At 42.9% G+C, this 27,489-nt stretch overlaps 1 protein-coding gene across 3 annotated transcripts in view; it reads left to right on the forward strand.

Moving 5' to 3' along the window:
- The window catches only part of CWC27 (CWC27 spliceosome associated cyclophilin), a 214,709-nt gene that overhangs the window by 184,661 nt on the left and 2,559 nt on the right, over nt 1-27,489 (forward strand). Inside the window, exons 13-14 of one of the 3 annotated variants that reach the window (XM_039544099.1) lie at nt 4,345-4,448; nt 21,167-21,324. The exons of 1 other annotated variant lie outside the window; for it this stretch is intronic. In XM_039544099.1, the coding sequence (XP_039400033.1) occupies nt 4,345-4,448; nt 21,167 (105 nt within the window). In that variant the 3' untranslated portion in view covers nt 21,168-21,324. Of the gene's footprint in view, nt 1-4,344; nt 4,449-21,166; nt 21,325-27,489 lie in introns of those variants that run through there. One more of the 3 variants, XM_039544098.1, reaches the window with a different exon arrangement.

A 27,489-nucleotide genomic window follows, 5' to 3' on the forward strand; every position in this document is an offset into this window, starting at 1 on the left:
TTGTTTGGTTCTGTTCAATATCTTCATCAATTATTTAAATAAGGGCATTGAGAGTACACTTATAAAGTTTGCAGATGATACCAAGCTGGGGGCAGGGGGGGGGAGATTGCAAGTGCTTTGGAGGATAGGATTAAAATTCAAAATTATCTGGACAAACTGTAGAAATGGTCTGAAGCAAATAGGATGAAATTCAATAAGGACAAATCATAGAATCATAGAATTTTAGGGTTGGAAGGGACCTCAGGAGGTCATCTAGTCCAACCCCCTGCTCAAAGCAGGACCAAACCCAACTAAATCATCCCAGCCAGGGCTTTGTCAAGCCTGACCTTAAAAACCTCTAAGGAAGGAGATTCCACTACCTCCCTAGGTAACCCATTCCAGTTCTTCACCACCCTACTAGTGAAAAAGTTTTTCCTAATGTCCAACCTAAACCTCCCCCTCTGCAACTTGAGACCATTACTCCTTGTTCTGTCATCTTCTACCACTGAGAACAGTCTAGATCCATCCTCTTTGGAACCCCCTTTCAGGTAGTTGAAAGCAGCTATCAAATCCCCCCTCATTCTTCTCTTCTGCAGACTAAACAATCCCAGTTCCCTCAGCCTGTCCTCATAAGTCATGTGCTCCAGCCCTCTAATCATTTTTGTTGCCTTCCGCTGGACACTCTCCAATTTATCCACATCCTTCTTGTAGTGTGGGGCCCAAAACTGGACACAGTACTCCAAATGAGGCCTCACCAGTGCTGAGTAGAGGGGAATGATCACATCCCTCGATCTGCTGGAAATGCCCCTACTTATACAACCCAAAATGCCATTAGCCTTCTTGGCAACAAGGGCACACTGTTGACTCATATTCAGCTTTTCGTCCACCGTAACCCCTAGGTCCTTTTCTGCAGAACTGCTGCCCAGCCATTCGGTCTCTAGTCTGTAACAGTGCATGGGATTATTCCGTCCTAAGTGCAGGACTCTGCACTTGTCCTTGTTGAACCTCATCATATTTCTTTTGGCCCAATCCTCTAATTTGTCTAGGTCCCTCTGTATCCTATCCCTATCCTCCAGCGTATCAACCACTCCTCCCAGTTTAGTGTCATCTGCAAACTTGCTAAGGGTGCAGTCCACACCATCCTCCAGATCGTTAATGAAGATATTGAATAAAACCGGCCCCAGCACCGACCCTTGGGGCACTCCACTTGATACCGGCTGCTAACTAGACATGGAACCATTGATCACTACCCGTTGAGCCCGACCATCTAGCCAGTTTTCTATCCAAATACAAAGTACTCCACTTAGGAAGGAACAATCAGTTGCACACATACAAAATGGGAAATGAATGCCCAAGAAGGAGTACTGCAGGAAAGGATCTGGGGGTCATAGTGGATCACAAGCTAAATATGAGTCAACACTGTTGCAAAAAAAGCAAATTTCATTCTTAGATGTATTAGAAGGAGTGTTGTAAGCAAAACACAAGAAGTAATTCTACTGCTCTACTCCATGTTGATTAGGCCTTAACTGGAGTATTATGTCCTGTCTGGGTGCCACATTTCAGGAAAGATGTGGACAAACTGGAGAAAGTCCAGAGAAGAGCAACAAAAATAATTAAAGGTCTAGAAAACATGACCTCTGAGAGAAGATTGAAAAAACTGTGTTTGTTTAGTCTAGAGACGAGAAGACTGAGAGGGGACATAATAACTGTTTTCAAATACATAAAAGGTTGTTACAAAGAGGAGGGAGAAAAATTGTTCTCCTTAACCTCTGAGGATGGGGCAAGAAGCAATGAGCTTAAATTGCAGCAAGGGCAGTTTAGGTTGGACATTAGGAAAAACTTCCTAACTGTTAGGGTGGTCAAGCATTGGAATAAATTGCTTAGGGAGGTTGTGGAATCTCCATCATTGGAGATTTTTAATAGCTGGTTAGACAACATCTGTCAGGGATGGTCTAGATAATACTTAGTCCTGCCTTGAATGCAGGGGACTGGACTAGATGACCTCTTGATGTCCCTTCCAGTCCTATGATTCTATGAATATAAATGTTCTGCTACCGAAAGAGATTGGAAACTTGAAGTTTAATAACTTCATAGCAAGGAATGATGGAGCTTTTAGTTCATGAAGCTAATTTAGCTCTGAACTAAAAAGTTCATGGAAATTTTTAGCTCCAAAGGCTATTAACTCTCAGTGAAAGAAATTAAAGCTCCATTGGCAAAGTGGATCATAATCAGCTGAGGTGAATACCTACAATACGATCATTGTCCTTGACTTTGCAGGAAGACAGGCAAGACACCAGGAACATAGTTTAACAAGGCCACAACTTTATTAAGTAACATATCTGGGTACGATCCAGCAATAACTTATCCAGTGTAGGTCATTCTTCCTTTGTAGAGTGTACTACCTGGAGGAGGATGGCCATCAGCCCCCCTCCAACCCACCTCCCGCCACACAGACATCTTTCCCTTCTGCTGGGTCCCAGTACTGCTATTGGGATGACATTGCCCTCATCAGAGGGTCAATGGGCTAGGGAAAGGAGATTGTTTCCTCACTGTACCACACATGAGGAGCCCCAGTCTCTTTGCCCATCTTCTTTATGAGATGTCTTATAGAATCATAGAAGATTAGGGTTGGAAGAGACCTCAGCGGCCATCTAGTCCAACCCCCTGCTCAAAGCAGGATCAACACCAACTAATCTTCTCCTAATCCACTTCTAACTCCAGTTTCTGAGGGAGCTAGACCCCCTGTTGAACCTGTACTGGATATCTGCTAATGCAACAAAATGAATTTTACAACCCTTAAGTGGCCAGGGGTTTTCTTTCCCCTGCTCACACAGACAAAGCCTCCACTGGGGGAGTGGGAGGAGGGAAGCAACTTGTTTGCATCCCTGGAGAAAGCTGTGGAGCTATTATGCTGTGCAAAATCTTTAGTTCTGAAATTTTTCTTCTCTCTCTTCCCCTCCCACTTTTCTTAAACACAAAATATGGACGTTAAATGCAACCGCATTTGTTTTTTCCCAAACAAAAAACCAAACCAAACAAAAAAAACCCATTGTTAATGCTACACTAAAGCAGTGAAAGAACTCATAAGCTTCAAAAAGTTTTTTCTTTTTTACTTTTAGAACTAGATTTAAAAAATAAAAGCAGTCATACAGAGGTCTTTTACAGAACAAAATAACAGCTTTAAGTGACTGTGATTATGATATAATGTATCAGTACAGTTACAGCAGAGATACTCAGGCTGAGGCTTGCGAGCCGCAGGTGGCTCTTTAATGTGCCCCCTGTGGCTCTTTGCAGCACATGCTAATAAAACACTGTGTGATTTAGTTATTAACCTATCTAAGTTATTAACCAATTGTAGTTGGTAAAATACTTGGTCAGTTACGTTGCTCTGAGAATTTTTTGTGATATATATATCACAAAAAAATATATACACACACACATGCACACAAAATATTTCCCCTCACATACTGTTACAATTTTTTGAAAATGTTAGTACAGAATAGGAACGGTTGTATCAGCACTGTAAAATATAGTATGTAAATGTCAACCAAATTACGACATCAAAGCCTGAATTATTTTTAATTTATTTCATTGATTTCATTGAGAAAAATGACAAATCTCCACAGTGTAATTGTCCTCAGTAGTCTGTGTTGTTTATTGATTACCTTACTCTTAGTAAGTAATTGATCCTTTAAGTAAATATGCTTAAGGCATTGTAGATGACTGACCAAAGTTAATAACCTATAACAAATTCCTTACATTACTTCTAGGTATTAATATTTATAACTCTTTCTAATATACCAATAGCAATATATAGTTTGTTTATATCCACTTTCATAAATTATCTGGAGGTTGTTCTTTGCAGGAGGATTATTAATTTATCATCTATTGTTTGTTAAAATGATAATAAATGACCTTGAATGACCACATTAAAAGCCAATGGTTTCATTAAGTTTGTTACACCAGACCTTGCCTCCCAACAGTTGTTTTTACTGTCCTTTTACATTATTTACCTTATAAGTGGTAATAATATTAATAAAACAAGTTCTGAGCTACCCTTATTTTGCTTCAAGTTTTTATTTTTTTTTTTTTTTTTTTTCAAATTTCCCAAAAAAAGGTGCTGTTCATTTTATTGCGTGTGTATTATATATAAATACATTTTATGGTCATGTCAAAAAGGCAACATGGTAATCACTGATGGGGACGGGGAATTCGTGAACTGTGTGGGAGTATCTTCCTCAAATATGTTTTTTGAACAATTTCTTATCCACCTCAATTGACTATTCCTCAGGTAATCCAAACATAAGTGTATTGCATATTTTATTGTTACAAAACTTTAGTAAAACAAAAGATATTTCATTTCAGACGCTGGCACTGCTGGACCGATTCAAATCAAAGCTGACTCAGGCAATAGCAGACACTCCTGAAAATGAAATGTCTGAACCTGAAGTAGAGGATGATGAAGGATGGTAAGGATTTTTAATGCATTATATTAGGGAAGGGCAAATCTGATTAGGGAAAAATAAGGCCTACTCCAGATTTTCACTCATCTTTGAACCAGAACCCTTTTTTTTTTTTTCCCCACCATCTCACTTACCTGTAGTGGTAGGCTCTCTTCTGGAGAAGGTCACACAGTCTGCTTCCCTATTCCTACTTCAGGGCCTCTCCGGGAGGAAGCAAGGTAGTTCATTCTCTTTGCCAGTCGCCCTCTCCCTAGAGTAAGTAGCGGGAACCAGTAGCATCTCAGCTGAGATTCTATTTCCTTCAAATTTAGTGCATGTCTATACAGTGATTTAATAACAGCAAGCCGGCGTGCAAGTCTACAGCACACCATCCTGCAATGTGCTAAATGGCTATGTGGACCCTGCTGCTGTATGCTAAAAGTTCCCTAGTATGCTTTGATCTACTGCTGTTTTGAAAAAACTAGGGAACTTTTAGTGCAAGCAACACATGACCACTTAGTATGCAGCAGGCTACAGCATTGTAGATTCACCCTCTGGCTTGCCATGCACGAAATCACTGTATTGACAAGCCCTTAGTCATATTCTGTACTTTAATCCCATGCAAATTTACATTACCTGCGTCTGGAATTCCACAGCTAATGTGACAGGTTTCAGAGTGGTAGCCGTGTTAGTCTGTATCAGCAAAAAGAACAGGAGTACTTGTGACACCTTAGAGACTAACAAATTTATATGAGCATAAGCTTTCATGGACTACAGCCTACTTCATCGGATGCATAGAATGGAATATATAAGAAGAGTATGTACATATACATACAGAGAAGATGCCATACCAGCTTTAAGAGGCTAATTAATTAAAATGACCTGTTATCAGCAGGAAAAAAAAACTTTTGTAGTGATAATCAAGATGGTCAATTACAGACAATTGAAAAGAGGTGTAAGGATAGTTATCATAAGGAAATAGATTAAAGTAGTGTAATGACTCAGCCATTCCCAGTCTCTATTCAAGCCAGAGTTAATGGTATCTAATTTGCAAATCAATTCAAGCTCAGCAGTTTCTCTTTGGAGTCTGTTTTTGAAGTCTTTCTGTTGCAAAATTGCCACCTTCAGGTCTGTTACTGAGTGGCCAGAGAGGTTGAAGTGTTCTCCTACTGGTTTTTGAGTGTTATGATACCTGATTTCAGATTTGTGTCCATTTATTCTTTTGCGTAGAGACTGTCCGGTTTGGCCAATGTACATGGCAGAGGGGCATTGCTGGCACATGATGGCATATATCACATTGGTAGATGTGCAGGTGAACGAGTCCCTGATGTTATGGCTGATGTGATTAGGTCCAGTGATGGTGTCACTTGAATAGATATGTGGACAGAGCTGGCATCGGGCTTTGTTGCAAGGATAGGTTCCTGGATTAGTGTTTTTGTTGTGTGGTTGCTGGTGAGTATTTGCTTCAGGTTAGGGGGCTGTCTGTAAGCGAGGACTGGTCTGTCTCCCAAGATCTGAGAGTGTGAGGGATCGTCTTTCAGGATAGGTTGTAAATCTTTGATGATACGCTGGAGAGGTTTTAGTTGGGGGCTGAAGGTGACGGCTAGTGGCGCCTGTTGTTTTCTTTGTTGGGCCTGTCCTGTAGTAGGTGACTTCTGGGTACTCTTCTGGCTCTGTCAATCTGTTTTTTCACTTCAGCAGGTGGGTATTGTAGTTTTAAGAATGCTTGATAGAGATCTTGTAGGTATTTGTCTCTGTCTGAGGGATTGGAGCAAATGTGGTTGTATCTTAGAGCTTGGCTGTAGACAATGGATTGAGTGGTGTGTCCTGGATAGAAGCTGGAGGCATGTAGGTAAGTATAGCTGTCAGTAGGTTTTCGGTATAGGGTGGTGTTTATGTGACCATTGTTTATGAGCACAGTAGTGTCCAGGAAGTGAACCACTTGTGTGGATTGGTCCAGGCTGAGTTTGATGGTGGGATGGAAATTGTTGAAATCATGGTGGAATTCCTCAAGGGCTTCTTTTCCATGGGTCCAGATGATGAAGATGTCATCAGTGTAGCGTAAGTAGAGTAGGGGCGTAAGGGGACGAGAGCTACGGAAGCATTGTTCTAAGTCAGCCATGAAAATGTTGGCATATTGTGGGGCCATGCGGGTGCCCATAGCAGTGCCGCTGACTTGAAGGTATATATTGTCTCCAATGTGAAATAGTTGTGGGTGAGGACAAAGTCACAAAGTTCAGCCACCAGGTTAGCCGTGACATTATTGGGGATACTGTTGCTGATGGCTTGTAGTCCATCTTTGTGTGGAATGTTGGTGTAGAGGGCTTCTACATCCATAGTGGCCAGGATGGTGTTTTCTGGGAGATCACCAATGGACTGTAGTTTCCTCAGGAAGTCAGTGGTGTCTTGAAGATAGCTGGGAGTGCTGGTAGCATAGGGCCTGAGGAGAGAGTCCACATAGCCAGACAATCCTGCTGTTAAGGTGCCAATGCCTGAGATGATGGGGCGTCCAGGATTTCCAGGTTTATGGATCTTGGGTAGCAAATAAAATATTCCTGGTCGGGGTTCTAGGCATGTTAATTTAAGAAGCCAGGAAGCACATCCTCAGCTAGTGTATAGCTCAGGGGTGGCCAAACTGTGGCTTATGAGCCACATCTGGCTATTTTACCATTAAAGTACAGCTCGCAGAGCCCCACAGGCCCTCACCCCATTCTTCATCTATTAGACTGGATGAGGGGAGGGAAGCTTGGGACCTCTGCCTTGCAGCAGGAGGTGGGTCTCGGGGCTTCAGCCCAGCTGAAGCTCCAAGCCCCATCAGGCACCTCCCTCGGGGCTGAAGCCTCAAGCCCCGGCCCCCGGCATGTGTGCCTTGTCGCTCGAACTTCTGAAGATTGTCGTATGCAGCTCAGAGGGCCAGTAAGTTTGGCCACCCCTGGTATAGCTCCATAGACTTAAAAGGAACAATGACAATTTACACCAGTTTTGTGTAAATATGTGTCACAGTTCAGGGCAACTACTTCTGTATTTCCTCTCCATGGTCCCTCAGGGCTCCCAGTCTAGGCTCCTGGCTCCTCAGCTGTCACCTCTCTTGGGCAGAGATCTACATCTCTATTCCTCCTGATTGGGCTTTTTCCAAGCTGCACAGTTCCTTGCCTACACTGTGATATCCCCAGCAAGCCAGACCACCCAAAAGGCCAGTGTCTGTGCTTTGCTTTCTTTCTAGAGGTTATGAACAGCTCAATTGCCCATAGTTATAATTTACCACACAGCAGCTCTTTATAAGCAAACATGTTTATTGTTGAGCATTACAGAGAAAACGTATTAAACCATAAAATAACCTCCACACATGCTAAAAAGCTTACTAGAAATCAACCCAACTCCAACGTGGGACTGTGGTAGGTGTCAGTCCTTCAAAATCCACTGGTTTTCCCCGTGGTTATAAGTTCATAACTGTCTCAGATTCAGAACCAGAACCCAAGCTGGGCAGAGCAGCCATTTTTTAATACAGCTCAGGCTTCTGAACTTGGTCTTCTGTAACAAGTAATCAGCAGACAAGACCCTCTCCACAGGGTATAGTTTCAAAAGGTTGGGTTTTTGTATAACCAAAGATGGAGCATTTGAATTCACTTCCCCCTACATATTGCCCAGGAAAACCACTTAACACTTTCTGTTTCAAAAGTCTGTTGTTGTCTGGCACATTGTTCAGTGTAGTCCTTTGAAAGCCTTGGACTCACATCTGTCACATCTCCCGCCTCGAGAGGTTACGTACAATCCTGGCCCACAATAATACATAAACCTTTAAGTTTGCACTAGCAACGTCTGCACTCCTGTAGTACACAGAGTGGCGCAATGTAGATAAGCCCTAATCAGTATATAAACTATATATATACACAAACACTAGAGTGTTTTGGAAACTAAAATTAAACTTTGTTTTATTGGGAGAAAGGTTTGCTCTTCCTTTTCCTTTTCTTTCAGTGTCCTCAGCTGGACTGATCCAATTGTGGCAAGTTCACATTAAAAATTCCTTGTCTCTTACTTGCAACCCACCCCTCAAAAGGCAGTGTTTGTTCTTAAGATGATTTCTAGTAAATATTATGAGTGCATGGCATGTGCTTGTGTGATAGGCATAAATTATATGATTCCTAAGCCATTTTGTCAGTCATGGTTGCTGCTTTTAAGGGAAGTGGAAGCTAGCCAGTATGCTGTGCTCTACTGTCAGGGTATGTTATCTGAGGTAAAATTATTGTCTCTAAGATATTTTTATGTGTCCACATGAGTGGCCACACATTGAGGCATAATTTTCATTTTCTGTCAAGATAGAAACCATTACAAATTTGTTATGTTTTCTTTTATTTGGCAAACTTTTCTCTTTGCATTTTTGGCTGAGCTGCTGTATTGGCATGGAGCACAGCAGACATTTGGGTACTTTTCAGCAGCATTCTACTTTTTTATGCAAAAAAAGAAATAAAAGAAATATGACTCTATTGTAAATAGTGTGCATGGTGTTTGATAATTATTACCAGATTTTACTGTCTAACAAGGCAGTTGGAGTGTTGTTAAGAGAGCTAAAGAGAAATACGTGATATAGTTTTAATTTTAAATTTAGGAATCCTTACCGGGACATATACTGAGGTCCTCAGAACTTTATGACCGTTCTGTGGCAGTGATTACATGTACTGTCTGCAGCAGCAAAATCCATTCTTCTCTACAAAATTCAGGGAGTCTCAAATTTTTACAACCAGCAATGGACCCTATCTGTAGCCATATAATTAAAAAAACCTTCTACTGCATATAAATACACCATACATAACGATAGAAAGGATACTCCTGACCATATCTATGAAGTCAATAGACCATGTTGTGCTTTAGGTTTTGGCAAGAAAACTCTCATAGCACCTAGATGCCTAAGTCAGATTGCTTTGGCTGAAGCTTGTAGGTGGGTCTAGGTACAGACTTGGGTGGTTTGCACAGAGACTGCAGTTTTTGCATTGATTGATGCTGGTATATTAGGATCAGGTGTCCATGCTGATATTAAATCTATCAGCTGCCCTCAATAACATTGATCATGAGGTCCTGTTTACTTACCTGCTGACCCTTGAGCAGGGGCGGCCAAACTGTGTCTTGCGAGCCACATGCAGCTCTTTTACCGTTAAAGTGCGGCTCGCGGAGCCCCCCCCCACATCCCTCAGTTCTCCACATACCAAACTGGGGGGGCGGAGCGCAGGACCTCCGCCTTGCAGCAGGGTGGAGTAGGGGCTTCTGCCCAGCGGGGAAGGGGGTCTTGGGGCTTTTGCCCAGCAGGCAGCACCTGCTGGGGCTCAGGGCTTCATCAGGAGCGGGGCTGAAGCCCCAAGTCCCGGCCCCCGGCAGATATGCCCCGGCTCTTGAACTTCTGAAAATTGTTGTATGTGGCCAGTAAGTTTGGCCTCCCCTGCCATAGAAGGGAGCAGATGGAGCTACGTTTTTTCTCTCTCAGAGATCATGGAGGGTACAACAGTAGATAGAACAAAGCCAATCACATTGGCTTCAGTTGTTCCTCTCCACAGAGTGATGAAGTATGACTGTTCCCCCTCCTCTAAAGGCCTTCATATGTGGGGTCCCACAGTGACCCATACTGTCCCCTCGTCTCTTCAACATCTACATGCACCACTGGGAGAGATAGTGAGATGTGTTGGGTTTGGCTGTTAATAGTGTGCTGATGAAACTTAGCTATATATCTCATGGCCAACTCATGCAACTACCACTATCAGAACACCTACAAGAAATAAGTTTATGGATGAAGAGCAGTTGGTACAAGCTGAACCAAGGCAAAAGTTAAGTGACACCAGTCAGAAAGGGGAGATGCTTTGAAGAACTAGTCAAGAAGCTGTTTCCACCTTCCATTGAAGGCATGCAGCCCCCATTCATCAAAGTGCTGTGAAGCCTTGGGGTCCTGTTTGACTCTTCACTAACCTTGGACAGCCAGATAGCAGAAGAGGACCTGGTCACAGTGATCCATACATTTGTCATCTCCACCTATCATGGATTACTGTAATTAAAAGTGTCTGAGGATGAATGTAAAGATGATGCACCAGCTCCAGCTAGTACAGAATGTGGTTGCCCACCTTTTCCATTGATTTAAGCCACTGTGTGCACATCAGAACCATGCTCAGGTCCCTCTAGTTGCTCCCAGTCAGCTTCCAATGACAGTTCAAGGCTTTGGTCCTAATTTTCAAGGCAATTAATTGATCATGTCCCGCTACATTAAAGACCTCATTTCAATGTATGAACTGCCATGGAATGCCTGTGCTCCTCAGTACAACACAGATCACAAAGCCTCCACCAAAGTGCATGAGAGCTGCGGATAAAGCGTTATCAGTCAAGGGGATCCAGTTATGGAACAGATGAAATGTACGATGGATCTGGACTCTGAACTGATTCCACCTCCTTCTCCACACTCCTGGAAGTGTAAAAAAAAGAATCCGGTGCTAAAAGACACTTTTTCCGGGCCTTTTTGACACTATCTTGTAGGGGCCTATACTAATCCCAGACCCTGGTCCAAGATGCTCTTCGTTGGTGCCAAGAATCTATGAGAAGAGAAAGAAGAGATAGCAGCAGCATTCCCAAGACTGTGTACATGCCTCCTCTGGTTCCAAGAAGACTGGAACCATGAGTTCATTGGTGCTAAGAGATCTATTGCAGCTGAAGGGAAAGCCTCTCACAGGAACCAAGTTCTGTATGGCAGAAGCACATCTTGGTGTGGATATTGAATTCTATGGTGTTGCCCAATTAATTGTCTCCTCATACTCCATCACAGATTCTGAATCCAATTCCAGGTCTAGAGCCACCATTCCTTGTAGGTAGTAATCCTCACAATTCCTCTGTTTTGCAGGAGGAAATTTCAATTAGTCCAATTTTCATTTTTATCTACTGCTCTACAAGTACTTAACAAATGTGTTAAAATGGCAGCAACTCACCTAAGAAGGCAAGGTGTCCACATCTTTCCATATTGCTCATAAAAGCAAAGTTGCTAGAAGAGCTCCAGTCTGCTCTGTGCAACACACAGACAGCTCGCTCAGGGTACGTCTACACTACGGGACTATTCTGAATTTGCATAAACCGGTTTTGTAAAACAGATTGTATAAAATCGAGTGCGCGCGGCCACACTAGACACATTAAATCGGTGGTGTGTGTCCATGGTCCGAGGCTAGCATCGACTTCTGGAGCGTTGCACTGTGGGTAGCTATTCCGTAGCTATCCCATAGTTCCCGCAGCCTCCCCCACCCCTTGGAATTTCCGGGTTGAGATCCCAGTGCCTGATGGGGCAAAAATCATTGTCGCGGGTGGTTCTGGGTAAATGTCGTCAGTCACTCCTTCCTCTGGGAAAGCAACGGCAGACAAGCATTTCGCGCCTTTTTTCCCTGGATTGCCCTGGCAGATGCCATAGCATGGCAATCATGGAGCCTGTTTTGCCTTTTGTGACTGTCACCGTATGTGTACTAGATGCCGCTGACAGAGGCGATTCAGCAGCGCTACACAGCAGCATGCTTTTGCTTTTGCATGACAGCAGAGATGGTTACCAGCCATACTGCACCATCTACCAATCCATAAATTGGTAAAAAGATGATGATGGCTACCAGTCGTTTTGCACCATTTGCTGCTGTCATAAGTGCCTCTGGCTGCTCTTAGCCAGGGGCGCAAAAGCCAAAATTGGGAATGACTCCCTGAGTCAATCCCTCCTTTTTGGTATCTAAAAATAGAATCAGTCCTGCCTAGAATATGGGCAAGTGTACTAGAGAACCACTGTATCAGAGAGCACAGCTGCTCTGTGTCAGATCCTGCAGAAATTATGAGCTGTATGCTATTCACAGGGGGTGCTCCTGCAACAACCCCACCTGTTGATTCCGTTCTTCCCCCAGCCTTCCTGGGCTACTGTAGCATTGTCCCCCCACTTGTGTGATGAAGTAATAAAGAATGCAGGAATAAGACACACTGACTTGTTAGTGAGAAATGAGTGGAAGGCAGCCTCCAGCTGCTATGATAGTCCAGACAGGACAGTAAGGAGTGTGGAGGAGAGGAGCCCAGCATCCCTCTGCTAGTCCAGGGGCAATTGAATCTTTTTTTTACACATGAAGGGTGGGGGCTGACAGAGCTCAGCCCCCTGTTGCTATGATGATGATGGTTATCAGCCATACTGCACCATCTACCAGGAAAAATTAGGGCCAGGCGCCCTTGATCGACCTGACGGATGCTAGTCAGCATGGTTACTAGCCCTTTTGCACTGCCCCATGTGCCAATAGGCTGATGATGAGGACGGGTACCAGTCGTTTTGCACCATCAGCCACCCATGGCGGGGGGGGAGGAGCAAGGATGTTGGTGTTCAGTGCTGCAGCATCGCGTCTATCTGCAGCATTCAGTAAAGATAGGGTGACATGTAAAAGAGTCAAGAGAGGATTGTTTTCCCTTTCACTTCTGGGGGTGGGTGGGGGGGTGCGTAAATTGCCAAGCTATGCCCTGACCCACCGCGGACACTGTGTTTGACTCTAGAAGCATTTGGAACTCAGCCAAGAATGCAAATGCTTTTCAGAGAGACTGCAGGAACTGTGGGATAGCTTGAGTCCTCCAGTCCATGAGCGTCCATTTGATTCCTTGGCTTTCAGTTACGCTTGTCACGCAGCAGTGCGCTGAGCCCCTGCTATGGCGTCTGTCTGGAGATTTTTTTAAAATGTTTTTTAATTCGTCTTCTGTAACGGAGCGCTGATAGAACAGATTTGCCTGCCCTTACAGCGATCACGTCCGCATGGTCCATGCGGGAGCTCTTCCTTTATTTTGATTTTTAACTGCATCGCCACACGTGCTGATCGGAGCTCCACGCTGGGCAAACAGGAAATATTCAAAAGTTCGCAGGGCTTTTCCTGTCTACCTGGCCACTGCATCCGAGTTCAGATTGCAGTCCAGAGCGGTCAGTGGTGCACTGTGGGATACCGCCCGGAGGCCAATACCGTCGATCTGCGGCCACACTAACCCTAATCCGATATGGTAATACCGATATTAGCGCTACTCCTCTCGTTAGGGAGGAGTACAGAAACCGGTTTAAAGAGCCCTTTATACCGATATAAAGGGCCTCTTAGTGTGGACGGGTGTGGCGTTAAATCGGTTTAATGCTCCTAAAACCGGTTTAAACGCGTAGTGTAGACCAGGCTTCAATCTCTAAGACTGAGGATAAACCTAGAAAAGTCACAATTCATGATCTCAGCAGATCATGTCCAATTACAGGCTGTATTATCACAAAGATCTACTTGGCTTAGCACAGATTCCAGGATATCTTCAGCACTGTCCACTTGATTCAGAAACAGCTTTGAAACCAAACCTTCAAATTGCTAGGTCTGGCATTCTGTGTCCTAATTAGAGCTGGACAGGACCCAGCAACTCAGCACTAACTCACACCAAAACCCTAGTGGGATTCACAATGTTCCCTTGCCTATGTGCTTTTGGGGCTCAGTTTGGTAAGTGTGCTCTCAGCAGTCAGTTCCTGAAAACCAAGAGTCAGGCTGCCTTGTCATGCCTACTCTAGCCTGGGGAATGAAAAAGTAAATGCTGCTCCAGTTCATGAACACAAAGATGGATTAGAGTCACGTTTGTTCCCCTCCTTTTCAGACTGAAGCAAATGTACCTTGGCTAGACTGGAAAATCAGGCCCCATATTGGATCTCTCTTGCTAAGGCTATTGATTTACCAAGCTACCTTTAAAAAAGGAATTATCAAATTATTTCTTTGATTGCTACAGGCCCCTTTAAAGAATAAGTTAATGCCAGAGATCTGTATTAAAAACACATTGGAAAGAGGGGGATTTCTACTCTGTTGGGCAAAAAATAAATGTTTATTTGGGTCTTAGTATTGCCACTAAGCTGGTAAAAAATAAGCAGTAAATTCCTTTCTTTCCTCATCCTTGCTCCACCCCAACCTCACACTGCCAGCATATGATCAAAACCTCCATCATTTAATTGTTCTCCCACTGCTGAATGTATGGAAGATTGTATTTGATCAAAATGGTCCTTCTGCCAAAGGTATACTACTTATTCTAATGTTTCTAGCAGTTGTCCATGCCAGAGAAATACAGTTTTTATTTCTCCATGTCTAAGTTTATTTGGACCAGGCATCTGGGCTTGGATTTGGCTCCTTGTTCACTTAACACATTCAGAGATGATCCACGCTTTACTCTAGGGATGTCTAGCATTGCATTTACTGCCTCAAAATCTTATGGTTTATTTATTGCTAAGCTAGAGAAAGATGAAGAAATAATATATTTTCAGTGTCTAACAGCCCAATTTAAGCATCCGAGGTATTGTATACCATTTTTGCTACATACACTCACAACGTTATCTGGCTTTGTAACATGTAGGCAACATGCATTTAGCTATATACAGAATTTTTTAGGGGTGGGGTGTGCTAAATAAAATTTTGAATTTTAAGTTACGAAAACTAGAACAGAATGCAGTTTAAATGGAATGTGATTTTGTTCCAAGGAAACCCTACCCTCTTCCCCATCCTGTGGCCCACATGATATAGTGTTGCACAGTTGGCGGGGTTCATTTGGGGAGGGGATTTGCTGCCTTCTGAAGTATCAGGTACTGTACAGGCTATGGCTGGAGACAGGATATTAGACTAGATGCATCACTGGTTTGTTCCGGAATGGCAGTTCACATGTTCTTATAGTAAACGCTGTAAATTTTCTCTACATTTGTACACTGTCTGGGACAAAATCTGGAATTTACATTAGAGTATTCCATACTGATCTGTTCTACAAGCATGTGTTCTCTGTTTAAAGCACCCCTCTTCTTTCATCAAACTACTTAACATACTTTGTGAAGGAGGATAGGGAAATGCAGTAAATATGTTGTATGTGTGGATTATTACTGATAAGTAGGGCCCTACCAAATTCACGATCCATTCTGGTCAATTTCATGGTCATAGGATTTAAAAAATCTTATATTTCATGATTTCAGCTATTTAAATTTGAAATTTCACGGTGTTGTAATTGTTGGGGTCCTGACCCAAAAAGGAGTTGCGGTACTGCTACTCCTTACTTCTGTGCTTCTGAAGGCAGAGCCACCGCCAGCAGCAGCAGCAGCACAGAAGTAAGGATTATATGGTATGGTATTGCCCTTACTTCTGTGCTGCTGACTGCAGAGCTGGGTCCTCAGCAAGCAGCCACCACTCTCCAGCCACCCAGCTCTGAAGGCAGCAGCGCAGAAGTAAGAATGTCAATACTGCGACCCCCCCTAAAATAATCTAGTGACGCCCATGCAACTCCCTTTTGGGTCAGGAGCTGTAGTCTCCATGCTGTACAGAGAACTAATCGTTGTTGTTTTTACATATGGGTGATTCTGAAGTCATTACAAAACCAAAATAGTCACATTTTCTCACTAGCATCATGTCATGTCTTTTGGACCTAATGGACTTTCTGTGGATAAATGCAGTATCCCAGTTGACTGGTTACTCACAACTTTAATCTTATTTTAAGAAAAATAGTCCTTAATGACCATGTTGAGTAACATTTAAAAAAAAAAAAAAAAATGAGGCAACAAGCCTCTGGTGCATTAGTCCTTATAAAGAAAAGCTTTTTTTTCCCCCTCATCAACCTTGTTCTTTGCGAACAATGGACTATTTCTAGTTTTAACCTGGAGATCACATAATGTTCCAAATTCTCAATTTTAATTCTGCAATACTTTTGTGGTGAAAACTGAGAATTCATGTAATTTGATGAAAATATCTGAGCTGAATGTTATGTTAAGAATCCCTAAAAAAGTACTTGTCCAAAAAGATATGTACATCTTATGCTACAGGCCCAGGCCAGGAAAAAACACAGAAAAAAAACATTTTTTTTCAGGGTTCTTCCTTGATATTTTAGAGGACCTACAAATTGCTGGTGTGATAATGTTGTTTCCTCCAGCATCCATTCTGGCAGTGGAGTCACCTGCAAAGACTTGTAGTAAAATGAACTACTTCAACAAGCAAGCCTAGGTGATATCATCTGTTCAACACTTTAAAGAAAAATGTTCATTCAGCCTAAACCAAAGTCTTTTCTGCCTCTAAAGGAAGTAGTAACAAAAGTTGTTGATGATTAACTGATCCAAATGGATATATTTAGTCATTCTTCTGAGGTTATATGCTAAATATTCTGAAGAAAGTAAGTTGATCTGATCTTTCACCAGTGTTTGTTATATACAGTATTCCCTTCCAATGTGCTAGTCAATGCTATGAGACATCTACGATCTGACTTTAATACAGATATAAGTTTATTAATTAATTTTTCAGTTTTCCTTACGTAAAAATTAGGGAGATTTTTGCTCTATGCATGAACCTTAATAATAGCCCAAGATTTTTAGTTTTGAATTGTCTTCTATTCAGTAATTGTTCTTGTTTGGACTTCAGACACTGTACATCCTTTATTTTAGTTCGACTAATTATGTTCCACAGTTTTTGTACTCAGTCTATTGCCTTTTTATTAAGTAAGTACACCCAGTTTGCCTTTTTTTAATATGCACTCAGCTTTTCAGGTTTTGCAGAAGTAATGTAGCCCACCAACAGTGTTTAAATTGCACCTTTGTCTAGACTGAAATTGTAATGACAATTTAAGGTAATTTCTGTGAGTAAGTATTATAATGATCCTCTGAGGTCAGTCTAAAATCCAAAAAAATATATGCTAGTTCCATCTACTAAATTAAGGCGTATTTGTTAATGAGCTATGTTTGTTTAAAAGAGGTAAAAACTATTCAATATTGTATTGGGATATGGAATAATAAAGCCAGTTCCACACGTTAATCATTTTATATATCATTTTATATAGAGGACTAAAAACATACTGACTCAGCATTAATTCAATAGTCTGGAAGATTAGAAGAGCATACTACTTGATGTTGGAAATGTTTTTCTAACCATTGCAGGACACGTGGTACCATGATTAATACTTTTTACATCTTTATGTAGTGACTGAAAATTAGTATTCTGCTGTCTGTGAGCAAAAAAGCCTTAATTCATTCTTTTTAATGAAGTTGTCAATTTAGTGAAACTGAGGCAAGGGAGCTGGAAGGTTCTGTGACAGCACAAGAACTTGGAGGAGAGGAGAGGTAATCTGATAGTGGGGAAGAGGAACACAGGAATGGGCAGAGGTGAAACTAAGGACAGTGTAACAAGACAGATAAAGTAAAATCAGTTGGCAGTGGATAGTGGTCACCAATTGAATTATGTGACAATAGATAATTACTGTCAGTGAACTGCAAAACTTATGGAAATGATAAGATGGTGATTGGTAAAATATGTCCATGATGTATGGAAACGTGATATAGGGAGAGACCATATTGCTTCTGTGGCAATGGAATGGGTGCTACTAGGGTAAGGGCTTTCATAGCTTGATATTGTGGATGGATGGATGGACAGGAAGCAGCAAGTCCTGGAGGAATGCTGCATGGGGACATGGTTTTTACAACACCACATGGCTCACATAAACAAGTGAGATCACGCTCAAGCAGATGTATTCAGGTGAGGTTCAGATTTGGTGTCTACTGGTCTAGGTACTTACGTGTGTCACCCCCACCCCAGTACTCTAGTATCTAAGCACCTCCCAAGCATTTAAGAACAGAGATTAACAAGCTCGCGCTCTCTCTCCCTCCCTCTCTCCACAGCTTTCAGGAAAATAGTTTAATTATTTTGGAAGTAGAAGTCTGTGGTGTGTGCACACACACAGGGTATAGCATCCAAAGCCAAATGGATAGCTAGATAATGTTAAGACGTGACAGATGGGAAATGGTGATGGAACTCTTCTAGAGTCTTCTATTGCAAGGAGCAATAGTGGTGGATGCAGGCTGCCTTAGGAACAGGTAGGGCCAGTCTTATGGGTGGCCAACATGGGCAACTGCCCAGGGCGCTGTGGTCAAGAGGCTGCAGAAGGGCTATGCCCACCTGGGAGGCAGTGGGAGGGGATAAAAGGGGCTGTTGGGCAGGAGCCAGGCACTCACATGCCTACCCTCTCCACCCTCCCAGCAGCATGACAACTGCAACACCACCATCACTCCAGCTGCTGCTGCTCTGCCTGCTGAGCGGCTGCCCGCTGCTGGGGAAGCAGTACATAAAGGGTGCCAAAGAAAGTTCTCCCAGGGCACCGTTTTCCCTAAGGCAGACTCTGGGAACAGGGCACATTTATTGCCTGTCCCAGTAAACCAGGGCTGTGCCTACACTCAGATTTTTGTACAGTTCTCTAACTTGCTGTAACACCAGATCAGCTCCACTGGTACTAGCAATGGTGGGAGCACTAGTGTATACTGGCAGCCAGAGCAGTTCTAAGAACCTTGTTCTTAGCTGTGGTACGTCAGCTTAGAGGAGAGGGGCTGCAGGCTTAGTTTTGGTTTACATTTATATAACATTTCATCTTTTAAAACCTTCTGGTTTTTCACATTTCTTTTGCCATTCTGGTTTTTATTTTGTTTGTTTGTTTTTGTGTCAGTCCTGTGTTTTCTCTCATTTTCTTTCCTTGATTTGAATTCTTTGCTTGTTTTCGATTTTCATTCGTTCCCCCTTTTCTCTGGCTTTTTTTCTTCCTTTTTATTTTCCATTATTTGCATTTGGGTCAGCCTCCCTTTATTCTTTGTTTTTGTTACTCATTCTTTTCCTTTTTCATTCTTTACCTTTCTTCCTCAATTTATTTTTCTTTTTGGTCTCTTCTGTTTCTCCTCTTCTTATGCCACTCATTACTCTGCTGGAAGTGAAAAGAGTGCCAGTGAGTTCATTCTTCCAGAACAGCTAACTTTTTTTTTTCCTAGGAAGAGAAACCTCTTTTGCTTTGATCTGTGGACTCACTCATCTGTTTTGTCTGTCTGTTCATATGGGCTACAATTCTATCTCCTGGCTATATATCATGAGGGTGACAGGAGGAAAACGTTGCAACATTTTCTCTGTTGTTCATGCTTGTACTTTCTGAATACTCTGATTTCACAGTATTTTCAGGAAAGTTTTATGTTATAAGCAGGGCATAATTTAAAGAAAGAGGAATCACTCAAATATCACTCTGAAAAAATTGGCATTTTGCTTGTGGTCAGCGTTGGACTGAAGAAACATAAACAATAGAAGAAAATTAAGTTCCGTGTTAGGCTCTACCTAACAAATTATTTAGAAATCCTTGTAGTTATATCCAAAAGTATACTCAAACAGTGATCAGAATATTATAAACCCCAGCTGTTTTCTCTTTTTACCTCACTGACGGAGTGAACTGACAATCCATATAAAATATAGTGATGGTAATTTACAATATTCATGTCTTTGGTATTTATTGTGATGAACTTATTTGATCTAAATGTGGAAGGGATTTGTAGTTTTTGTACATGTTCTAGGTGTGTATGTGTCTGCTAGTGGGAGTTTAACTCTCAGGTCCATAGGGGGACTATTGCTAATTAGAATGTGAAAAGCTGTGCCTTGCTTACCTCAGTGTCTCTTGATAGCGGAAACAACAGCCACATTCTTAGCCAGTCTTGGTTTTGTATATGCACCTACTTTTAGGTAAAATTCATATTTGTGCTTTTAGCTTTAATAGATGTACAATGGCCTGATTTTGACATGCAGACATTGGTGTGGACAAATTTTGAAGGCACTCAAAATGAAAGATGGCAGAACTTGTTCCCTTCGCTATTTGCAGCTGAGTTCTTCACTGGAGCACTTGCCTACCAATGGAGACTTAGATGCTAGTAGACTTTAGGCACCTGCAAGGTTAAGTGGCAGCTGAGCGGAGGGGTTTGAGAATGTCGGTGGCACCTAGTTGTTGGACTTGGGCACATAAGCCCATTTGTGTATCTAGCTCAGCGGTGGGCAAACTTTTTGGCCCGAGGGCCACATCTGGGTGGGGAAATAGCATGTAGGGCCATGAATGTAAGGCTGGGGCAGGAGGTTGGGGTGTGGGAGAGGGTGCAGTGTGCAGGAAGGGGCTCAGGGCAAGGGGTTGGGGTGCAGCAGGGGGCTCGACAGGGGGTTGGGGTGCAGGAGGAGTGCAGCAGGGGGCTGAGGGAAGAGGGTTGGGGTGCAGGAGTGTGGGGTGCAGCAGGGGCTCAGGGCAGGGGGTTGCGGTGTGGGGTGCAAGCGAGCTGCAGGCTCCAGCCTGGCACCACTTACCCTGAACAGCTCTGGGGTGGCAGCGGAGCACAGCAGGGCTAAGGCAGACTCCCTGCCTGCCCTGACCCCGTGCTGCTCCCAGAAGCAGCTGGCACCACATCCCTGCGGCCCCTAGGAGTGGGCGGGGGCAGAGGGCTCACCGCGCTGCCCTTGCCTGTGGGTACCTCCCCCGAAGCTCCCATTGGCCACAGTTCCCCATTCCCAGCCAATGGGAGCTGCGGGGGTGGGGGGGGCGGTGCCTGCAGGCAAGGGCAGCGCACAGAGCCCTCTCGCACCTCCCAGGGGAATGCTGTTGTGATCATTGGACCTCCAGTTTTACTCTAATTGTGAGCTCAACTGTACTACATTAATAGGATGACACAATTAGCTACCTATGACAACGAATGTTGATGGTAAAAGGTGCAAAAGCAACAGACTGGATTGGTCCAAACAAAAAGGAGTATAGATATAACTCAAGGACAGTGTTAAGATCATGCTTGGGAAACAAGAAACACATGGAACCAGAAATCAGTGAACCAAAATTGGTGTGTCGGAAATTAGACCTATTGTGGACAAAATGATGGGAGGACAGGCTATTCCACCCATTATTCCCTTTTGTGGTCCTTAAAGAGACTTTGGAAGAAAAATTGGCCATTGGAGTGAGCTTCACTATCATGGCTGCCACCACCATCTCCTGCGATGATGGACCTTCATCCTGATCCTGAGAGATCCAGATCAGGCCAAAGAGCGGGATCCAGATGTTTCCACCAATTCTACCAGTTCCGACTGAATCCTGAACACCAGCGGAGCAGTGAGACTGTGTTTCCTCCTCCTTCCTTTTGTCCATTCTCTTCCTCATCTTATTTCTTCTCTGTCCTACTAACCCTCTTATTTTTTCTGGCTTAGCTGGTGAAGATGGTATATTTTGCTACACTGCTGTAAGCCTATGACCAGAAAGAGGCAGTTAAATGCAACTTAAACAACCCGATGCTGGTACAAGTTTACCAGGTCTCAGAGTGGCTGACAAGACTGACTCATGCCTGTTTTTCCACCAGTGAGGTTGTAAGTGAAAATAAACAACAGACACTCTGATGGGATTCCCAGGGTGCAATCTGCTGTGGGACCACTGAGCCTACTGTCCTACCAACCTGCAGTATCCCTCACACTGATGTTGGCAAGCTACAGACCTCTGGCAGGTACTGTACTTACAGATATCCACAGGCAGGGACTGATTTACATGAATGCTTCTCCCAGCCACTCATGAACCAACAGCAGAGAGGCTCAAGCCAATTCCTCCCAGTTCCCCAGCCCTGCACCCTCAGAACTATACTGTCTTTCCTTGGTCAGAAGCCTGACCAGTGTAAGTTCATTACCCAGTCCACCCCTCCCTCAAAGTGGAGAAGACAAACACTAGCCTTTGTAAACTAAGCTGAGATTTCCCAAGCACTTTAACAAAAACATTGTTTTAGATAAAATATAAAACAGATTTATTAACTACAGAAAGATAGATTTTAAGTGATTATAAGTAGTACATGTAGAGATCAAAGTTGGTTACCTAAGAAATAAAAGTAAATTCACAATCTGAGTTATAAACTAAACAAGATTTGAATCAAGCAGTGTCTCACCCTGATAGGTGGTACTAGCAAGTCAGAGATCTTCAGTACACAAGTTGGGACCACTCTCCCCAGTTCAAAGTCTTTGTCCTCTAGATTTCCAAGTGTTGAGTTGTGGGGGGAGTGAGGCCAAGCCATGATGTCATTTCCCCACTTCATAGTTTCTCCCAGCTTGCTTGAAAGATCTTTTGCTATGACATGGGTCAAGCAGTTTCCACTGTATACGCGCTCTCTCTGACAAGTCTCCATTGTATACAGTTCTTGGGACAGTGGCTTCCCTTTAATGGGCTATCAGCGCATCTGGCTACTCTATTGTTGTACCTGAAAAACTGGTTGTGGGTGATCCCAACCTCACAACGTATTTCAATATCACACACACAGCAAAACTTCATAACTTCACATACAATGATAGTACATACAATCCAATAGGACATTAGTGTTCAACAGATCAACTTTTAAAATGACACCCCACAAGGCATACTTTGTATAAAACATCATAATTATATGCCAGTGGTGAATATGGGGGTTCCAGGGTGCTGCTTTGAGGCACAGAGTGTCACAGATATAGAAGGTGCATTTTCTATCTTTGTTATTCTTTTCTTTCCCCTTTTGTGTGCTCTGTCTTGTTTTATTTTCTAGGAAGCAGAATCAGACTTTAACAGCAATAACCCATCTCAACTAACTTCTCTTTTCCCCAAAACAGACGGCAATTACAATCTTTAATACCATCTAAGAGACTGTCAAGGAGTTTTTAATAAAAGGTCATTTTAATAAAAATGATATTTAATTATGTGTTTGCCATGCTACTAAGCAGATTGCGGTCTCTGTATACTAAACCCGAACCATGTTGGCCAGTGACTGAGTTATGTTAACACCTTTGATACAACTGTGCTTTAACCACCAGGCTACAGAGCCATTCTCATACTTCTCTCCCTGGCCCTCTTTCCTCTGTCTCAGGATAGAGGCTGACTCAAAATCACAATCTCCTTCCTGGTTTCCCCCAGCCTTGGGAAAGAGTAGACTGTACCTAGTCTACACCCAGCTCAGCATCAGTAGCCCAGCAAGCTGAGGAAGAAGCCCTGTGTGAGAATCCCACATTTTCTATCAATCCTGTACTGCAAACGTGGTGTTATCTATTAAAATTGAAAGCACCAATTTATGAAATGTATACAGAGTGTATGTAACACTTCCAAAGAATGTTGTCATTCTTGTTGTATCTTAATTTTAGAGAACAGTACTCTAATTTCCATATTTAATAAATTGAGAAGGACAAATGCAGTAAGTGTGTCAACTAAAATAAATTATTGTTCAGTCTCTTTTAGAATTAAACTACAAATTTGCAATCATGAGTCACCACAAGGGCAAATTAAGTTGTACTGAATTTTAGATATTATAAAGAAAATAAATTGTAGAGTTATTAGTATGCACAGAATTATAACCCCCTGACACGTTATATATTGGAACAAGTCTAACAAATATGCATGTATATGTTCATAGGACATTGTAAAATGTAGGCATGCTTTCAATTCAGTACAATCAGTGATTTATAGAAGCACATAGGTCAGGAGTTTATTGTGCTGAAAATCAGTCACTGTCATGGATGATTTTTTTTTAAGACATGTTGAAAGAAAAACAAGTTAAAACACTTTGATTTCTATTAAATGAGAAAATTAGATGTAATTATAGAGAAGTTATCCATAAAAAGTGTTACATGTTCAGATTTGTGCTTCAAGCTTTTGTGGAAAATGGCTTCTTTCATTCAGGTTTTAGTATGTTATATAAGCATGATAAGACAATATTTCCTCCTCGTGATGAAACTTTCATACTGATGCTGATTTTTTTAAGATTTCATGTCTTTCCCAAGCACCTGCTAATGAATACAAATTACTAAAAACATGAACAGCCTTATTACACAATCCTGTAAACACTTAGCACTTGTCTATATGGGAACTTAGTTTGCACCGAGTTGAGAGTCCTGTTGGCAAGCATGGATGCAAGAATGCTCTGCAGATATGCTATGCTGGCAGCTGCAAATAGGCAAAGGCTGTTTGTGCTTTATATAAGCTGTTGGCATTGAGTGGCTTTGGTTTTGGACTTCAGCTGCCATGCCATCAAGCAGATGATGTGGCTACAACAGTGGCTCCTCCAGAAGCAACAGGGGATGTAGGAGAAGCGGGGACACCAACGAGGAATTGCTACTACACAAGCTTTTCCTGGAGCAGCATCACACAGTGCAGCACCATTTCTGGGCCGGGAAACCAGCATTGATTGGTGGCAGAGAATCTTTCTTCAAACCTGGGATGACTAGCAGTGGCGACAGAATTTCAGGGTGAAGGCAGCTTTTTGGAGATCTGTGCTGAATTGGCCTTGGGGCTACAGTAGTAGCATGCCAACATGCAGTGTCCCATACCGGTTGAGAAGATGTTGCCATTGCCATCTGGAAGATGTCGCCATTGCCATATGGAAGACAGCCACTCCTGATTGTTAACTGGTCCATTGCCAACCATTCAGCGTGGGAAGATGGACTGTTGGGGCCATTGTCATGAAGGTGTGTGCTGCTCTGCAGAAGGTATTGTTGAACCAGGTTATACAGCTTGGTGCTCAGGAGATTATTGATGGCTTTGCACATGTGGGGTTCCCAAACTGTATTGGAGCAATTGATGAGAGCCAAGTGCTTATCTTTTCCCTGCCGCATCAGACCTTGGAGGTTATAAACAGAAAAGACTATTTCTCCAAGGCCTGGTCAACTGCCATGGCAGATTTACAAACATAAATGCTGGGTGTTCTGGAAAGGTCCACAATGCTAGGATCTTTCAGAACTCACATCAGGTTACCTTTAATGAACAGTGGAAAGTTTGCCCCCCAGGATCACTATGGACAATAATGGTATAGAGATTGCTCCAGTCTTTGTGAGAGCCCTTAGCATATTATCTGCTTCTCTAGCTTATGAAGCTGCTCACAGGCCATTGGAGAGAAGAAAAGGAACAGTTTACCTATCGCCTCAGTAGTTGGGTAGTCACAAAGCTTATATGGTGCTGTCTTTATGACTGGGTTAGAAGCTGCAGAACAAAACTTGCCTAGGAGAATAGCTGTGGGTTGTATTTTGCACAATATCTGTGAAAGGGAGAAAGTCTTAACAATGAGTGGGAGGTGGAGGTACAGAGATTTGCTGAACACCATAAGCAACCGTTAAGGCATCCACTGAAAAGTGTAAACCACCAGGTTAATGCTGTCAGAGATGCTTTTTGTTCTTACCTGGAGTTTGGTGCCTGAAGATGTGCAGTTGTTATCCATGTTTGAGGGATGGTGGGGCAGGGAGCACTGGAGTTGGAGCAATTGTGAGCACTGGAGTTGCTTTTTTGGGTGGTAAAAGTGGCATGCTGTCACACTCTTTATCTTGAGCCTATGTTGTTACTCTTTGTAAGGCCACGTTACCTATGAAAATTTGTACTTATTGTGTACTATGCTTGGATTGCAGATTCTTTGTAATTTTCAGGTTTTTTTATTGCTCAATATATGCCAGTACGTAACAGCCAAGAATGGAATACAGTACACATTTTGCTAACAATTGTAAACAAAGATTTAAATTGAAAAAGTTCAAAATTCAAATATAGTGTGGTGGATGGGGGCAATTCCTATTCACAGATGAGTGAACAACTTGCCTTTGCTGCTTCTTGTCCTCCTGAGATTGAGTGTCAGGGCTCAACATTGCCAAGTGGATTGGATAGCTTGAATATGCTGAGCTTCCACATGACGGTGCTATCACTGCTCTGTGCTTGTGCTGGGGTGGGAATGACCCTGGGAGCACAGGAGCAGGGCTACAGATGGGAACATCTGCTGGTGTTCCCAATACCCTGTTTTATCCAGAGGCTGGGGGTAGGGCTATGATCACTGGGCAGGAGAGATGTGGGGAGAGAGAAGGGAATTAGTAGATGGATAAGTGCCCCCATTTCATGGCATGGGTTTGAAAAGAGCCAACGACTGGGCCAAAAACTCAGAATGGCCCGCAGGTCACATCCACACAAAATGGCAGTAGCCAGAGGGCACTTAGAAAAAAAATTAGCACAGCAGTATAACATAACAACATGGATGATTACTTACAGGCCGAGTCCCCTTGACAGGCTCTGTAGGTTCTTCTTTCTGTGTCTGAAACTGGGAATTGGGCTGGATTCCTCTATGGCCACTCTCTGAGTCCCAAGTTCTGAAGAGATCCTGGCTGTTCAGGGAGATATCTTCTCTGTCCTCCTCATTGTCATCCTCCTCCGACATGTGCTCTTGCATTGAGACTCTGCAAGGCCATCATGTGAGCTAAAAATGCCTTTCCACATCCTTAAAAAATGGACAGGTCAAATGGACAGGTCAAAAGATGGATCTTCTTCTGTCATCCTTGCTGTCTTTGTATGTTTGATTTTTATACAGCACTGAGAGGCATCTTGGTAGTGACCCTTTTCAACCATCTGTTTTAAGATTTCCTCTAACAGTTTCTTCTTATGGTGGCTGGCCACAAAAGCTGCCTGCACCCCCATTTCTCCCCAGATGGCTAGATTATCAAGGTTCTGACTACAGCTGCAAGCAGCTGCTTGAAGACTATTGTAAAGCTGCTAGAGGGCTATCAAAGTTGTCTGCAGCAGCATTCTGTGTACATGAACTATAATCTGCACTAATTTAATTCGCATCAAATTTAGTACACTTAGATAACGGGCTCCAGAACTTGCACCAACTAGAGAGAGGGTGTGCTTTAAAGGTTTGCATCACATGTACACAGGCTTTTTCAATCCTCACTAACACAAGTTAGTATGGACTAAAGTGCCCATGCAGAGAAGCCATTACTTTTAAGTGTAGTTCTTGCTACTGCCAGTAGTGCCCAAAAACTTAATGAGGGTACGTCTATACTACCAGCTGGATCGGAGGGTAGTGTTCGATGTATGGGGGATTGATTTATTGCGTCTCGTCTGGACGTGATAAATCGATCCACTAATCAAGGCCCATACTCCACCTCAGCAGGAGGAGTAAGCGGAGTAGACGGGGGAGCCGCGGCAGCTGACTCGCTGCCATGAGGACAGCCAGGTAAGTTGAACTAAGATACTTCAACTTCAGCTACGCGAATAGTGTAGCTGAAGTTGCGTATCTTAGTTCGAACCCCCCCGCTAGTGTAGCCCAGGCCTGAGACTACTCACAGAAGTGTGAACTAATAGTGGTTGCAGTACTGGATCCACAGATAGGAAACAGAACACAACATTTATATATCAGATTTAAGTGTATTCCATTGTTATACTCATTCTTATACATTGAATGGAAATGAAATTGTCACCTTTTGTATGGAACTTTCAAATTTTAAAG

This window comes from Mauremys reevesii, linkage group 6 (assembly GCF_016161935.1).
Source record: "Mauremys reevesii isolate NIE-2019 linkage group 6, ASM1616193v1, whole genome shotgun sequence".
NCBI classification, from domain to species: domain Eukaryota; kingdom Metazoa; phylum Chordata; order Testudines; family Geoemydidae; genus Mauremys; species Mauremys reevesii.